At 29.8% G+C, this 18306-nt stretch overlaps 2 protein-coding genes across 2 annotated transcripts; one reads left to right on the plus strand and one right to left on the minus strand.

Annotated features, from left to right (window-relative positions):
• Positions 1-11568: 11568 nt before the first annotated feature.
• On the plus strand, positions 11569-12957 carry LOC110645974 (probable xyloglucan endotransglucosylase/hydrolase protein 23). Its single transcript, XM_021799262.2, has 3 exons — positions 11569-11998; positions 12094-12287; positions 12378-12957. The coding sequence occupies exons 1-3, from the start codon at positions 11726-11728 to the stop codon at positions 12778-12780; spliced, it is 870 nt and encodes a 289-aa protein (XP_021654954.2). The 5' UTR covers positions 11569-11725; the 3' UTR covers positions 12781-12957.
• A 922-nt stretch (positions 12958-13879) lies between these two features.
• LOC110651612 (probable carboxylesterase 2) lies at positions 13880-15088 on the minus strand. The gene has a single exon (XM_058139479.1). It carries the CDS (start codon positions 14934-14936, stop codon positions 13971-13973), a length of 966 nt encoding a protein of 321 aa, XP_057995462.1. The 5' UTR covers positions 14937-15088; the 3' UTR covers positions 13880-13970.
• Positions 15089-18306: the final 3218 nt, after the last annotated feature.

An 18306-nucleotide genomic window follows, 5' to 3' on the forward strand; every position in this document is an offset into this window, starting at 1 on the left:
ATTCAATGAATAGAAAATAGAATGAATATAAAATTGTGTTTTTCAAATTACAGATATTGAATAAAATTTAAATTAATGCCTAAAATGATCAAAGGGACTAAAGAATTAATATAAGAAAAATAAAATGATGAACTAATTCTTTTTTAAAAGGACATTGATTGAGAGATCAACTTTATCCATATTAAATAGAGATCAAAGGGTTTTCAATAATATAAAATATCTTATTTACCCTTCATAGTTTTAAAGTCAAAATTTCCCTCTATCTTACACTCTTTCTTCCTTTAATAATTTACCTCTAACTACATCCTTTTTTTTAAATAAATAATAATAAATTATATTTTTATATTAAAAGAAAATCTTCTCTGCACTTGTGTTTTCTCTGCACCAATTGAAGAAAACATATGTTTAAAAATCAAACAATGCATTATGCATTAACTCAACTCAACTCAACTCAACTCAATTAAGCTTTTATCCCAAAAATTTGGGGTCGGCTATATAGATTCGCTTTCTCCACTCTAAACGATTTTTGATTAAATCCTCAAAAATGTGTAATGCTTCTAAGTCATGTTGTACTACTCTACTCCAAGTTAATTTAGGTCTACCCCTTTTTTTTTTTTTTTTCTATCCTCTAACCTAATGTGCTCTACTTGTCTAACTGAAGCCTCCGTATGTCTACGCTTCACATGACCAAACCACCTCAATCTCTCTTCTCTCAACTTATCTTCAATTGGCACCACTCTTACCTTTTCTCTAATACTCTCATTATGGACTTTATCTAGTCTAGTATGGCCACTCATCCACCTTAACATTCTCATCTCTGCAACTCTTATCTTAGATGCATACGACTCTTTCAGTGCCCAACACTCACTACCATATAACATAGCCGGTCGTATGGCTGTACGATAAAATTTTCCTTTCAAATTATTGGGGATCTTACGATCACATAAAACTCCCGTGGCACGTCTCCACTTCAACTATCCAGCTTTAATCCTATGACTAACATCCTCCTCACATCCCCCATCTACTTGAAGGACTGAGCCTAGATATTTAAAGTGATTACTTTGGGACAGTACCACTCCATTCAAACTAACTCCTTCTCTATCGCCAGTTTGGCCTTCACTGAACTTACAATGCATGTATTCTGTCTTCGTTCTACTTAACTTAAAACCTTTTGACTCTTGAGTACTTCTCTAAAGTTTTAGCTTTCTATTGACTCCTTCTCGTGTCTCATCTATCAGAACAATATCATCCGCAAACATCATGCACCAAGGAATACTCTCTTGTATATGTTTCGTCAATTCATCTAAAACTAATGTAATCCAATTGAGATCGGAAAATCTCTTGTGTCCCCTCCCACTGTGCGCACAATAGTAGTTGCTCCTTTATACATATCTTTCAACACTTGTATGTACCTAATAGATACCCTTTTTTGTTCTAACACATTCTATAAGACATCTCTTGGAACACTATCATAAGCCTTCTCCAAATCAATAAATATATATTTCAGTCAATTGAATTAATTTAAGTATGCAACATTCATATCATATTGATCATATACTTTAATCAATTGAGTCTTTAATTGAGTAAATTAAATTATTTGATTATATGTAATGTCATATTAATCATATATATTTAAATAAATTATGACGATTATCATTATTTGATTCAATTGAATAAATTTAAGTATGTAATAGTCACATTAAATATATAATTTAGGAAATTGAGCATTTAATTAAGTAAATTAAATTAATTGATTATATGGAATATCACAATGATCATATATATTTAACTCAATTGTGATAATTATCATTTAATTGATTCAATTGAATATGTATTTGAGTCAATTGAATCAATTTGAGTATGTGACATATACATTGATATTATCTTTTAGCTATTTGAGTAAAATAAACCAATTGGTTATGTACAATATCACATTGATCATGTATATTTGAAACAATTAATTATCACAATTATCATTTAATCAATTTAATTGAATATATATTTGAATATGCAACATGTCACAGTGATATATATTTTAGTCAATTGAGCCTTTAATTAAGTAAATTGAATCAAGTTATTATGTGCAATGTCACATTGATTATATATATTTGAGTTAATTATGACAATTATCATTTATTTGATTCAATTAAATCAGTTTGAGTATGTGACATATCATATTTAATATATATTTGAATCATTTAAGTTTTTAATTGAGTAAAAATATATTTTTTATTTATATAAAATAAAATTGTGTTTTTTATATTGAGTCAATTAAATTCATTTGAAATTATAACATAAATTAATTAATTGGTGTTCATTTTGAAGCAAGGACAGATTCACACTGTATTGTTTTTTACTATTAATTAATACATTTAAATAAAAATATATTATTTATTTTTATTTTTAAATATTTTTTTAATTTACATGAATAATTTTTTATAAATTTATTTTTAATAAATAATTTTTTTTTTCTAAGAGGGTAGAGAAAAATATATTTATTTAAATGTGCATGTAAAGTAATTGGATATATACTGAAACTTGTGATATATTTATATTGAAACTTGGAATTTATATTAAAACTTATAGTTATAATAAATGCAGTTATCACAATTTGAAATTTAAATGGCAAATCTCTACATCCTCACATAAAAAATAGTTTAAAGGGTATTATAGTAAAGTGACTTAATTTTTATGCATAAAATGACTTTACTATTCTATTGATCCACATTTATTGCGGATCAAGTTAATCCCTTATTCATCTCCTTTTTTAAAATAAGAGAACTAATTAATTGGTTGTATTAAAATAGACACATTAAATAATTCCTTTTTTAATTTTATGTCAATTTAACTCCCAAAACGAATATAAATTTCTTATTGACCACTTCACATGTCCTCAAATTTCTTAATTATCTATATAAGTAATTATCATAATTTTACTGACTTCACATGTAACGCTCTCACCGTAGGTAGTCCGTACATGCTACTATTTTGATGACTAATATCTGTTCGGACAGCCAAAATGTCTAGAACTACATTTAAACTATAGTGAGGAGACATAAATTTATGGAATAAATGTTAAGAAAATATAAAAAAAAATTTAGAGAAAATAAAATAAAATAAAATTTAGAGAATTTATTAATTAGTACAAAAATAATAATAATAACCCGATGAGCACCATGAAGGGCATTTTGGTCATTTCACCTCCAGAGGTGAATTTTGACCTAAATGTCAAAATAAAATTTAAGAGAATGAAATAATTAACATAAGTTAAAAAAAAAAAAAATTATGAGTTGAATTAGAAAGAAGAAGAAGAGAAAAGAAAAAAAAAAAAAAGAAAAGAAGAGAAGAAAAGAAATGGGTTTATGAAATTATAAAAATTTAAAGTACAAAAAAATAGAATATATATATAAGACACAAGATGACAAATCCCACCAACCCATCTTCTTCTCCACTCCACTTCTTCTCTCTTTCAATGAGCCGGCTGCTTTGGTCCTCTCTCCACCATTTTTTGTTCAAGCTTCAAGCTTGAATCTTCCCTCATTTACCCATCAAAACCCTTAGCCCTCTTCACTAAAAATCAACCCCACTCCATAAGGAAGCTTTAGATACCCATAAGAAGCAAGAAAGTAGAAGTTTGAAGTTGAGTCACAAGAGGTAAGTGCCAGATATCACTCCCTCTCTTCTTTAAATCTTGTAAGAATGATGAGATGAGTGAGTATCACATGAAAATGAAAACAAATTTAATACCTTAATTTCGGCAGCCATGGAACCCTTGGGGTTTGATGCTTTTAAATGATGAAAATGGGTTCCATGAGGATTGTTTGATAAGTTGATATGATTAGGAGTTGAATGTGTTGTGTTTATATAAATTGGATAATTGAAACTAGGGTTTGTGTACATGATTTGAGGATTTTGTGCAATGGTTGAGATTGACCTAATTGAGATGAGATTGTTGCTTGTAGAAGTGCTATGTATGCAAATTGAAGTAAGGAAGTTGGAGGAGATTGAATATTTGGGAGTGCCATTTTCTACAGGGTTGGTACTCAATGAGTCCAGTGTATTTAATGAGCCATAATTGAAATTATGTGACTCCAATTGGTATGAGGCCAATTGGAGGTGAAACTAGACTCAAAACACTCCATTTTCCATGAAGAAACCATGCCCAAATTCTGTCCAAAACTTGACCAATTTTCTGCCCAAATCTGGATGACCCTGCACAAAACCCAGAAAATGACCAAATGAACAGTACATATTCATTTGGTCATAACTCCCTCTATACTTGTCCAAATGACCTGAATTTGATACCATTGGAAAGCTTAGATATAGGGCTACAATTTTCATGAAGACCACAGAACCCAGAAATGCCTTATAACAAACCAAATTGCTGGCCCAAGTTGGGTCACAAAACTGCCCAGAATTAGGTTGTCTAGAAACTACTGGACATAAACTTACTCGATTAGTTTTGGCAAAATGGCCATAACTTGGCCTATAAGAACTCAAATGTAATGAAACTAGTGGCAAAATGTCCACAAGACACAGATCTACAAAATTGGTATTTTGACCAAAACCCAAAAATCAAGAGAACTAGCTCAAATTGTTAGAACAAGTCAATACATCAAAACCTGGAATCTGACCAAACTTTATTTGACCCCAGAACAGTCTTTTAGTGATATCTCCCACTAGAAAAATCCAATTTGGATGAGCCATACCTTTCTAGAAACCTAAGAAATAGGGCTACAACTTTGTTTCAGGAACCTTTCTCAAATTTTGAATTTAAGAATCTTAAAAAGTGACCTGCAGTCACTGACCTGAACTGAACTCCTGTTGGCATAGAGTACATGAGTCTGGGTCAGTTAATTAGCCATAAATAATTCAACAAAACTTGAAAAATTGTGATACAAATTTCTTAATGATCATAAGACATAGGGCAACAATTTCTATGAAGATCACTATGCCTAAAAGTGACTGCAACATATTTCATTAATTAGGTAAACTCTAAGTCCAAAAGCTGCCTAGTTAAGGAACCAGAATCTAGAAATAAATCAGTTATAGTTATCAGACCATAACTTGAGTTCTAAAAATCAAATTGACATGATTCAAAAGGGAAAATAAAGATAAGACATAGAGAAACAGCTTCCGTGAAGGAAGTGTGGCCAAACAGTGGCTATAAATTAATCAAATAGATAGGTAAAGGTAAGACACAAAAACTGAACCTAAACAAAGGTCCATGAGATAAATTATCTTATGGTAGGAATTTAACCCTAACAAGCCATTAAACACTAAACCACATGAAAGGGGTATGTGGGGCCTATTTTCTCACTATAAAGTGATATGAACATTTCAAATAAATAAGTAATAATGTGTAATTGCTCATAGTATACCTAAACTTATTTATTTAGTTTGGATCGATTGGTATACCAATTAGGGATTACAGATAACAGTACTGCCCACAGAGAACATCATGAACTGACAATATATGTCTGATATGATTGTTCTACAGGCTATATGCCTACTTATTGGCCATTGTGCCTAACTTTATTTCTGGCTTTACAAGCCTGACAGCTGGCCTCGTGCCTGACAGTTGTATACCGGGTAGACATATGGCTGTCTAACCCATATACTCCTGTGTATCTAGCATTATAGTTTCTTATAGGTTACTTGGGCACAAATATACAGATATGACATGAAATACACCGATATGACATAAAATACACTGATATGATTCCAAAGACTCTAATATGAGTTTAAAAAGCCAGAGAATGAAATTAATACACAGAAAAGATACTGATAATTAATTTATTTTCAAAGTACAGAAAAGTCATGAATGACTTAGACTATATAAGAAATGAACGTAAAAGATACTGTTAAATTTAACTGTTCCCAAAGTGTAGAAAATTTATAAATGTCTTAGAATTGATGACAAATTCACTGATATGAGTTTAAGGAGACTAAAAATGAAATATATGCATAGATAAGATCCTGATAAATATATTGATTCCAAAGTGCTATAAAATATGCAATTGACCTAGAATTATGAAATTACACATATTATTGTCATTTTAAATCATTTAGTTATTCTGTTTTAAGATTGTGCACCACTAAATAATTTGCTTAGCGCGTTGGATTTTCTATCGCATAGGTATTGGAGACCAGAACTGTAACGCCCTCACCTTAGGTAGTCCGTACATTCTACTGTTTCGACGACTAATGTCTGTTTGGACAGCCAGAATGTCTGGAACTACACCCAGACTATAGTGAGCAGGCATAAATTGAAGAAATAAATGTTAAGAAAATATAGGAAAAATTTAGAGAAAAATAAAATAAAATTTAAAGAATTCATTAATTTATACAAAAATAATAAAAGTGACCCGATATGCATTATGAAGGGCATCTTGGTCATTTCACCCCCAAAGATAAATTTTAACCTAAATGTCAAAATAAAAATTTAGAGAATAAAATAATTAACATAAATTAAAAATTATGAATTTGAATTAGGGAAATGAGAAGAGAAAGAAGAAGAAAAGAAAAGAAAAGAAAGGAAAAGAAAAGAAAAAGGTTTATGAAAATTAAAACAAATTAAGTGCACATAAATATATAAATATATATAGCATAAGAGGACAAAACCCCACCAACTCACTTCTTCTTCTTCTTCTCTTTCTCCTTGTGCCGTCCACCCTTGTGCCCCTCTCCACCATTTTTGTCAAACTTTCAAGCTTGATTTCCCAAACTTCCACACACCAAAACCCATAACTCACTTTATTAAAAATCATCCTCACACCTTAAGGAAGCTATAAACACCCATAGGAAGCAAGAAAATTGAAGTTTGAGAAGCTCAAGTAAGGTTAGTGCACTAATCCCTCTTCTTCTCTTTATTAAACATGAAAAGCATGTTTAGCCAAGTATAAATACCATGAAAATGAAAAGAAAATTTGAAGGAAAGAACCCTTGATTTTTGGCAGCCATGGAACTTGAAGTTGTTGCTTTTAAATGATGAAAAATGGTTCCATGAAAATGTGTGATGAGTTGAAATGTTTGGGAGTTTGATTGTGTAGGATTTGTGTAAATTTTAAACTTTGAAAACTAGGGTTTCTGTAAATGCTTGGGGATTTTGTAACATTTTTGAAATTGACCTAATTGAGTTGTGAATGATGTTTATAAAAGTGCCATGTATGCTTACTTGGAGTTTGGAAGAAGGAGGAGATTGAAATTGGGAGTGCTTTTGCTTGCAGGTTGTGTTGTTGTTGAATCCGGTAGCTTTTTATTGTCATATCTCCCTTTGTGTTGCCCCAATTGGTATGAGGCCAATTGGAGGTCTTTTCAGACATCCAAACCTTCATCTTTCAAGAAGAAATCCTGCCCAAATTCTGTCAAAATTAGGACCAATTCTCTGCCCAAACCTGGATAACAAAACACTAAAACCTAGAAAATTACCAAATGAACATGGTCATAACTCTCTCTATACTGGTCTAAATGACTTAAAATTTACATCAATGGAAAGCTTAGACATAGAGCTTCACTTTTTATGAAGACTACTTGACCTAGTTTTGCCTTTAACCAAGTCAAATTGTTAGCACAATTTAGGTCACTAAAACTGCCAACCCATAAATTGACCAAAACACTGTTCCTTTGGTATGCTTGACCAATTTTGGTAAAAATGTCATAACTTGGTCTCCAAAGTTGAAAATTGAGTGAAACTAGTACCAAAAGTTGTATAAGACATAACTCAACAATTTTTATATTTTGACCAAGCTCCAAAACCCATTGCAGCCTAGGAAAAATATTAGCCAAAGTTAGAAATTGAAATCTAAAAAATGTTAAGTTGAATCCAGAATGCCATTTGATACCCGTGTGTTCATTTGGCCATAACTCCCACTAGGAAATTCCATTTGAGATGTGCCAATATGATCTGGAAACATGATACTTAGGGCTACAACATTGATTTAGACACCTTTACTAAATTCTAAGTGTAAAGACCCTAAAAAGAGGGTCAAATATACTGCTCTGAAGTTTGACTATTGCCTCTATAGGATTAAGAGTCTAGGTCAAAACATTAACCATAACTCACTATACCAAATTGAAAAATTATGAAATTGTACTTGGGAGTCCCTAAGATATAGAGAAACATATCTTGTGAAGGAACCTAAGTCTAAAAATGACCATAAAATGATCAAAGGACTAGTCAAAGTTTATTGACCAGGAATTGTCAATTCTGGACAGCTTAGAGGAAAAATGACCAGTTATAGTATTTTGACCATAACTTGAGTTCTATAACCCCGAATTGAGTGATTCAAAAACTAAAATTCAAGTTTAAACATAGAGGAGCAATTGTTATGAAGGAAGTATGACCAAATAGACATCCTAACTTAGCCAAATTTCTAGATAAAAATAATACATCAAAATGAACCTAAAGAAAGGTTCATGGGAAAAATGCTAGACATTGTAATTAAAATACTCATAAGGCTAATTAAATATTAAAAATGATATGAATATGTAAATTGGGACTAATGTCCTATTAATATGAAATTAATGGTACCACTGAACAGTATCAGAAAATAGTAATAGTGAATAGTGCTAAAATAATTAAAAATGTTTAATTATCCATAGTATACATATACTTATTTATCTTGTTTGGATAAATTAGTATATCAATTAGGGACTACAGATAGCAGTACTGCCCACTGAGAAAATCATAAACTGACAATATATGTCTGGTATGATTGTTCTACAGGCTATATGCCTACTTACTGGCCATTGTGTCTACTTTATTTCTGGTTTTACAAGCCTGATAGCGGGTCTCTTGCCCGACAGCTGGCCTCGTGCCTGACAGATATATACAGGGTAGATATATGGTTGTCTAACCCGTATACTCCCATGTATCCAGCTCTTATAGTCTATTATAGGTTTCTTGGGCATTGATAATGATTAATTAATACTGAACACACAATAAGTAAACAGAAAAGATCCCAATAATTTTTACTGTTTCCAAAGTACAATAAAAATGTAAAAGACTCAGAAATTATGAATTGCAATTATTATTTCAATTGTTAAATTATTGTCATTATAAATTATGCACCACTAAGCGTTATGCTTAGTGCGTTGATTTTTCATCACGTAGGTACAAGAAATCTGTCCCAGCAGCCGCAGCAGCAATAGTAGTAGTGCACACATAGAGACCGATTAGATCTGCCAGTATTTACTTGTCACCTCCACAGTTGTATTTCTTTTTAGTAGGGCTCATGTATGTCTAGATTTTATACTTTTTGTTCATTGTACATAAACACATGATTTATTCCATTTTGAGACTATAATGTAAACTTGTAATTTATTATCTATGAATTTCTATATGAATGCAATAGATAATACTTTTTGAGATTTCATAAATAATTGTGAATTATATGATAAAAGAGAATATGATATAGAAATGTGTGAAATGAATATGAACATGTTAACAGGTGATTAGTGGAACCTGCCAGATGCTAATAAAACAGAGGAGACTTTGTCCGGGTCTCCACAGAAATAAGCTATATAAAAAAAAAAAATTCTACACATGGATTACTACTTTTAAATGACATTAAAAGTTTACAATAGATATGATAAAACAAGATTGGGTGTTCCAGCACCGAATGTGACACTTCTTGCTCGGCTACACAGTAAACGGGTAAGGGTGGTCACAAGACCCACTAAACACAGTAGCAGTCGCCATAGTAGTGTATCAACTACACGCTGACTAGATTTGCTACAGCTACAGCTCAGTGTCCACCTCAGCAGTGTTTTATTTTGGTAGGGCCCATGTAACTAGGATTTTGCATTTTGTATCATGTACAGTCTAATGTATATTAAGTTTGAACTCTATAATAAATTGTAATTATATTTTGAGACTGTAAATGTATGTATATAAATTCCCATATGAATGAATGAATGAAAAGTATATTCACTTGAAATTGTATGAGTAAGATATGTTATATGACAAGATGAATAGATATGAAATTGTTTTTAACAGGTAGCTAGTGGAACCCTCTAGATATTAATAAAATAGAAGGAATTCTGTCCGGGTTTTCACAGAAATAAATTGTGATATAAAAAAAAATTTTACTTATTTTCTATAAAATTTAAAATTAATAATGGACATGATAGGATAAGATAAGGTGCTCCGGCATTGAATATGGCACTCCTCGCTCAACTACACTTTAGATGGATGAGGGGCGTCACATCACAATTACTCGATAATGCCCAAAATAGCCTTGTTTCGTTAAAATTTTTTACTTTTTGAAATGTTCACTCCCAATGAAGTAACTTACCCTCACGGGGCAAGTAAATTACTTCCTAAAAAGTGAAGGAAATTTATTCCTTGACTTCCTAGAAAGTTGACATAAAAAGTCAACTAAACAAGATAGATTTTCATACTTTTCGAGAATTTAAAGTTTCCTAATCACGTTATCCTCAACCAAATAAGGCTAATGTTCGATTAATTCCAAACAACAGTAATTCAACCAGGGGCGGCGGGAGAGGGCGACCAGGGGGAGTCTTGGCCCCCTAACCTTTTAAAATTTTTTCTGTATACATAGATATATTTTAAGAAAAATTAATTTATTTTAAACAAATTATTTTATTTTAATTATTGGTCTCTCAAAAAAATAATTATATTATTGTATTAAAATATAAGTAATGTAAAGTATTGAAATTATTTATTTTTCATTATATATTCAAAAATTTTCTATACTATTAGCGTTTTGAAAAAAAAATTATAGCTTCATTACACTTTATTATAGTATTTTTAAATATATAATATTAACTCTTCAAAATATTCAATGAATAGAAAATATATACGGAATAAATATAACTGAATAATGTATTATCAATAATATTGGTCCCAACCCTGAATTCAACTTATAAATATTTCCAACAACTCATATTCTTCTATATTTAACTTTTCAATAATATTCATGAATTTTTCACACCCTGAACAAATGATTTAAAACATTGGTAATTATTTACTCTATCATGCAAAAATCATAAATTTGAGTTAGGGTTTACCAATGAGAATTCCAATGTTACGGTTGGGCTCAGAACATTCAAAATCGGTAGAAATAACTATATTTTTTTGTTGGCTCCACGCGTCCGGGAAAATAACAGTCTGACGCTAGTAGAAATTCAACAATTATAAAAACACTAACAACTAATTAATTTAAAGAAAAATAAAAATCCATAATAAAATTAAAAACCTTTATTTAAATATCAAAAAATTTAATGCAGTGAAAAAATAAAAAATTTGGGTCTAAACATGTAAAAGATTAAATTCAGCTTCTCTTTGTTTTAAAGAATTTATTTATTTATTTTTTGTTTAAGGAAATCCTTTAATAATTTTTAAATTCGAAAATTAATATATCTTTCAAACGTGGTCCATGGACAGTCTGTTTGCCGGTGGCTATAAAGGCTTTATGAAGATCTAATCCAAAAGCCTGAGACGCGTAACTATCATGTACTAATGTTCTGTGTCATTGGGTCGCGTTTGGTAGTGCCATTTTACAGCTATAAGCATGACACTGTCCCACGCAAAAAACCTGTGCGCAGCTAAGCTCATTGCACCTTCCCTTGCCCCTTCCTGCACCCTTTCTCATCTTTTCACTCGTTATTTGCCCGCTATAACTACTACCCAACCCATCATTCTCTACACACCCATCTCTGATCTCTCCTCCTACAAAGCTAAATCGAATTCAATAGCAAAATGGCTTCTTCATATGTGGTACTCTCTCTGCTCATGCCTGTTCTTGTCGCCTCTTTGATGGTTGCTTCTGCTAGCAACTTCTATAATGATTTTGATATTACATGGGGAGACGGCCGAGCTAAGATACTCAATAATGGGGAACTTCTCACTCTCGGCCTTGATAAAGCTTCTGGCTCTGGATTTCAGTCCAGGAATGAGTATCTGTTTGGAAAGATTGATATGCAGCTCAAGCTTGTCCCTGGCAACTCTGCTGGCACTGTTACCGCCTATTATGTAAGTTCTTCGCTTCTGTTGCTATTGTTTGAGGTAATAATTTCAATTACATTATTAGAGGACTAACAATGTGGATTTGGGAATTGAATTTGCAGTTATCCTCAAAAGGGTCTACTTGGGATGAGATAGATTTTGAATTCTTGGGAAATTTGAGTGGCGACCCTTACATCCTCCACACTAATGTGTTTAGCCAAGGCAAAGGCAACAGAGAGCAGCAATTCTATTTGTGGTTTGACCCAACTGCAGATTTCCATACGTATTCCATTCTATGGAATCCCCAGAGGATCATGTAAGCTATAGCTTTCAAGATGAATCCAGTTATTTTTTTGCCTAGCATTCAAGATCAATCGACTAATATTTTGATTCTTTTCTGTTCCAGCTTCTCAGTGGATGGCACCCCAATAAGAGAGTTCAAGAACTTGGAATCAATTGGTGTTCCATTTCCAAAGAATCAGGCAATGAGAATTTACTCTAGTCTATGGAATGCTGATGATTGGGCTACAAGAGGGGGTCTAGTGAAGACAGATTGGAGTCAAGCTCCATTCACTGCTTACTACAGAAACTTCAATGCAAATGCTTGTGTTTTGTCAAATGGGGTATCTTCCTGTGGCACAAATTCATCACCATCAACCTCCAGGACAAATTCTTGGCTCTCAGAGGAGCTTGATTCAACAAGTCAGGAGAGGCTGCAATGGGTGAGGAAGAACTACATGATATACAACTATTGCACAGATGCCAAAAGATTTCCCCAAGGCTTTCCTCCAGAATGCAACTTATCCTAAGCCACAACACTGGGATATCATCAATTGTACTAAACATGATTCTTTTATTCTTTTATTGGATTTTTCATTTTTGCTTTCATTTCATATAGTGGAAACCAAAATATTATTTCTCCTTCCTCTGTTGGCTATTCAGCTTTTCAGTTTAAATCAGTAAGAAAAAAAAAATCTATTAAACAAGTTTTCACAGTGCAAGTGCACAAATAATACCTGAGAGCTGTGACATCCATGTCTAGTTATATTTTTACTAAGCAACTGATTCACACACACACACACATATATATATATATATATATACTTTTTGAGTTGGTATTTGGCATCCTTGCACTCATTTTATCACAATTCACTTTTATTTTATCTATTGAATTGCACTGAACCTGGAGAAATATCAAAACTTAAAATATTATAAAGGAAGTGTGGAGGTTAACATCATAGAGTGAGATTAGTATATAATACAGTCGCCTTAGCGAGAGAATTGACTGTTTCTAAATTCAAACAAAAATCTAGTCCAACATTTGTAATAAAAGATGATAATCATAAACAACCTATTCAGAGATCCTCTTTCATGGAGATTAGCTTTTATTTTATCTATTGAATTGCACTAAATATTTATAAATTATTAGAACGCTTCTGTTGAGTTATAAAATTCTTCACTTCTAATGTGTTTTGCATGAAGGGTTGAATTTCTCTAAATAGATTATTATATATTATTTTTATTTAATGGTATTTGTTTTAAATATTTTTAAATTTATAGAAGAAATAATTAAATATTTAATTATGATGGTAAGCACCTTTCTGTCATAATTTAGTTTATGGTCAAGCATAAATAGTAGTTTTAAAATAATTCAACTCCTTTTCACCTCTATTTGAAAATAATAAAAATCAAACAACCGAAAAATAATATAAAAATTTGATTAATTAATTAATTAATTATTTACTTTGATAAAAAAATAATTTAGTGATATTTATCTTTTAAAATATAAATGATTAACCAAGCTAAATCAAATATTTAATAAATGATCTATCTATATCTTTAAATAAAAAAAATCTAAATATAATTATTTTTCATGGGATAATAATAATAATAATAATAATAATAATAATAATAATAATAATAATAATAAGTCTCTAGTTCCAATTTTCTTAGGAACCAAATCAACAATAGCAGGTAAATAATAGACGAAGAAACAGAATTATGCTTGGTTGAAGAAAGAACCAAGAAGTTTGAACAAGGCCTTAGCATTCTCACAATTGGGATCAAATATATGGAAGATGTGATCCTCTCCTTTGGTTTCAATAATCTTGGCAGTCCCTGGCCACCCACTTTTCACCAATTTTTCATAGTACATCCTTCCTCTATCCCTTAATATGTCTTTCTCTGCAACTAAAACAAGCAGTCTGTCACATCCCAGCCCTTCAAAGCTTGATGAATTTCCATCCATGAAAGGATTAATCAGAGGATCATCACACCCTTTCTCTGATGGGCAAACGAACATCCACCAATCATCCACCATTGTTTTTCTTTGATGATCAGTTACCTCCACACCCACCGGATCTTTTCCCCAGAAATAAGGATTGATCATGGCAATTCCTTCAATCTTCAGCTCTCGACCCAGTTCAGAGTCTTTAATCCTCAAGCCAAAGTGATGTGCCATGTTAGCACCGCAGCTATCTCCTGCTAAGAACACCTTCCCATAGTCTGCATAATCAACGAGCCATGGCTCGTGCCTGCCAGTACTTTCCCTGGCATGAGAAACCACCCACTCAAGTGCAGCCCATGAGTCCTCGTACGCACCAGGAAGAGGGGTCTCAGGGGCTAACCTGTAGTTGACTGATACGAGTATGATATTAGCCACAGCAACTATTTTGTTGAGGCTGTGATGGTAATAGGGATCAGCAGTTGAAGATAAGTAAAATCCTCCACCATGATAATAAATTACAAGAGGAAGTTTCTGATTAGATTTTGTTGAATTGGGAAGATAGAGTCTAGCTGAGACACCAGTTTCTGGAATAATCATGGTGTCCTTAGATAGAACACCAGTCTCAGGATCTAAGCCTGCAGGAGCAATACCTGTTCCAGCAAGTCTCTCGATTGTTCCATCTTTGTACACCCTAACGTAAGGGAAGATGATACGAGATAATTCTGCTTTACTTTCCATCTCTGAAAGTAGAAAACAGAGGAGAGGATTGAATACGGTAGACTAGGAGAGCATTTCCATCAATTTATAGTGTTGAAGAGAAGAGATGGACCTAACATTTTCAGCACCCAACTACTCCATAAAGAAAGGAAGTTAATGAACTCAAACTTAATTTTCCCCCTTTTTTTTTTTTAATGAAAAATTATTATTTAATCCTCTCATTTAATAAAATTAATAATTTAATTTTTTTATTTAAAAATATATTAATTAATCCATATATTTTTATTCTGTTTAATCTCTCATTCATTTAATTTAATTCAATTTTTTTTATAGTGTTACTTATAATTTTTTTTTAATTATTTAACTTTAACTAAAATTTTAATTTAAAATTTAAACATTTTACAGATGAGTAATATAACTAAATTAAAATTTATTAATATCACTTATAATTATTTAAATTAAATTAGAGTTGCATTTCTTATTTACATTTCAAATCATTGGGATTTCCATATCTTATCTTTAAAATATTATATAATTAAGCTTTCCCACAAGGAAAAGCAAGAAAGATTTTGATTTGATTTGAGGAATGAAAGTCGGTGCTTCTCTAGTTAATATTTTTTTTAAAAAAATTATTATTTAATCTACTTCTTTTAATAAAATTAATTATTTAATTTTATATTTTAAAAAATATATTAATTAATTTTTATATTTTTATCTATTTACTCTTTAATCCCATATTCGATTATCATTATAAAGATTAAATAATTTAATAATTAAAAAATAAATAATTTATATAGTTATATTTTTTAAATTATAAAAATTAAATAAAAACAAATTAATGCTAAAATGACTGAATAAATTAAAAAGTAAATAAAATAAAAATAAAAAAAAATAAAACAATATATTTTTAAAATAAAAAATAAAATAATTAATTTAATAAAGATACTAAATAATAATAATTTCCTAATATACTCTTTGATTTTCCTACCTCTTCTTCTTCCTCCTTTTCAAATCAATTTTTTTAAAAATTATATCACAACAAAAATAGTAAAATATAATTCTACAAAAAACAGCTCCAAATAAGAGGAATTATTAAGTGTACCCGGTGCACATACATTTTTTCTCATAATTATGTGAGACATACTTCCTATATAATAGGAAGGACCTACTTTTTATGAGAGAGGGAGCACTATTTTTTAGTGCACGTGAAATCCTAACATAACAATCGAAACAAACCAATGAGAGCACCGACGGAGCCAAGAAATTAGGTCAATTGAATTAAAAATTTTTATTTTACTTAATTTAAAAGAAAAAAATTAAATAAAAAAACAGTACGTGCAAATTTTTATTATGTAATAATAATAGAATAAAAAGGAAAATAACTTTATAAATTAATAAATTTTTATTATAATTTTAAATTTATATTAATTGTTCGAAAAGATTATTGTAAATAATTTTAAAAAATAATAAATTCACGTTACAATTTCAAAATTTCCTTGCAAAATTGTTAATATGATTACCAGTGTCATAATCAGCTGCTAACATTATTGTAAATAATTTCAATTTAAGAGAAAAGAAAATAAAAGGTGAAAAAGAAATGAAAGAAAAGGAAAAATATAATTATTTTCATGAATTTACCATTATATCCTTTTCTTTAAGCCCTTCTTGTTATTTATATGGGGTGTGTATATGTAATTTCAAAATAAAACACATTTTACACAAACTTTTTTTTTTAATTTGAAGAGAAAATATTTAAGCCTCTTTTCATTATTTAGAAAAATTCTAAATAAAGAAAAGTAAAAATTCTTTTTTATTTTCTTCTAATTATTTTTTTTTATTTTCTTTCTAATTTAAAGAGAAAATATTTCTTTTATTTAGAAAAATTCCACATTAAGGAAAACGAAATTTTTTTTAATTTTTTTCTAATTATTTTTTTTCTTTTTAATTTAAAGAGAAAATATCTAAATTGTATTCCTTTATTTGGAAAAATTCCAAATAAAAGAAATCGAATTTTTTTTTTTCATTTTTTGCTGATTAATTTTTTTAATTTTCTTTCTAATTTGAAGAGAAAAAATCTAAGTTGCATTCCTTTATTTGGAAAAATTCCAAATAAAGGAAAGCAAAATTTTTTTATATATTTTTTTAATTAATTTTTTTTATTTTCTTTCTAATTTGAAGAAAAAAATATCTAAATTGCATTCCTTTATTTGAAAAAATTTAAAAAAAAAAGTGATTTTTTTTTAATTTTCTTCTAAATAATTTTTTTTTTAATTTAAAGAGAAAATATCTAAGTTGCTTTCCTTTATTTAGAAGAATTCCAAATAAAGGAAAGCGAAAGAGAAAATATTTCTTTTATTTAGAAAAATTCCACATTAAGGAAAGTGAATTTTTTTAAAAAATTTTTTTCTAATTATTTTTTTTTCTTTTTAATTTAAAGAGAAAATATCTAAATTGTATTCCTTTATTTGGAAAAATTCCAAATAAAGGAAATCGAAAATTCTTTTTCATTTTTTGCTGATTAATTTTTTTTAATTTTCTTTCTAATTTGAAGAGAAAAAATCTAAGTTGCATTCCTTTATTTGGAATTTTTCCAAATAAAGGAAAGCAAAATTTTTTTATATTTTTTTATTTTCTTTCTAATTTAAAGAAAAAATATCTAAATTACATTCCTTTATTTGAAAAAATTTTAAATAAAAAAAAGTGAATTTTTTTTTTATTTTCTTCTAAATAATTTTTTTATTATTTTTTTTAATTTAAAGAGATAATATCTAAGTTGTTTTCCTTTATTTAGAAGAATTCCAAATAAAGGAAAGCGAAATTTTTCTTCTAATAATTTTCTTTCTTTTTTCCACACATCCAAACAGAGGACGGCACATGCTTCAAAGCTCAACCCCACACTTCACAGACTCCTTAATCGCAAAGAAACCCATGCTTCCACTTCCTGCCAAATCCCTCAAAATGCTTGTAAAATGTTGTCACATATAAAGATTTTATTAAATTTTTAGTTAACTATCAACTCAATCCGTTTATCGAGTCAAACTTCATATTAAATTTAAATATTTAATAAGCTGATTTTAAAATCAGAAAATTACGATTTATTTATTTTTTTTAAAAAATAATTTTATTATTACTTAAAATAGAAGAAGAAGGTTCTTTCATTAAATTTTTATGGCCCGCTTACCACTTACCATTGAAAACGTTGACAGACGTGGTTTGCTAATGGGATACGATTTTGACATTTTGTCTTCAGGGAAGATACGCAAGGCCACGTGTCAACCTTGGCTTTAAACAAGTATCAAATCCGTTCATCACACATGTTTTACTTGTTTTATTTCTTTTTTTTTTGTTTGTCTTTTGCTGAGGTTATGTATTTTTAAGGAAATTTTATAAT

The sequence above is a fragment of the Hevea brasiliensis genome, chromosome 17 (assembly GCF_030052815.1).
Source record: "Hevea brasiliensis isolate MT/VB/25A 57/8 chromosome 17, ASM3005281v1, whole genome shotgun sequence".
Taxonomy (NCBI): domain Eukaryota; kingdom Viridiplantae; phylum Streptophyta; class Magnoliopsida; order Malpighiales; family Euphorbiaceae; genus Hevea; species Hevea brasiliensis.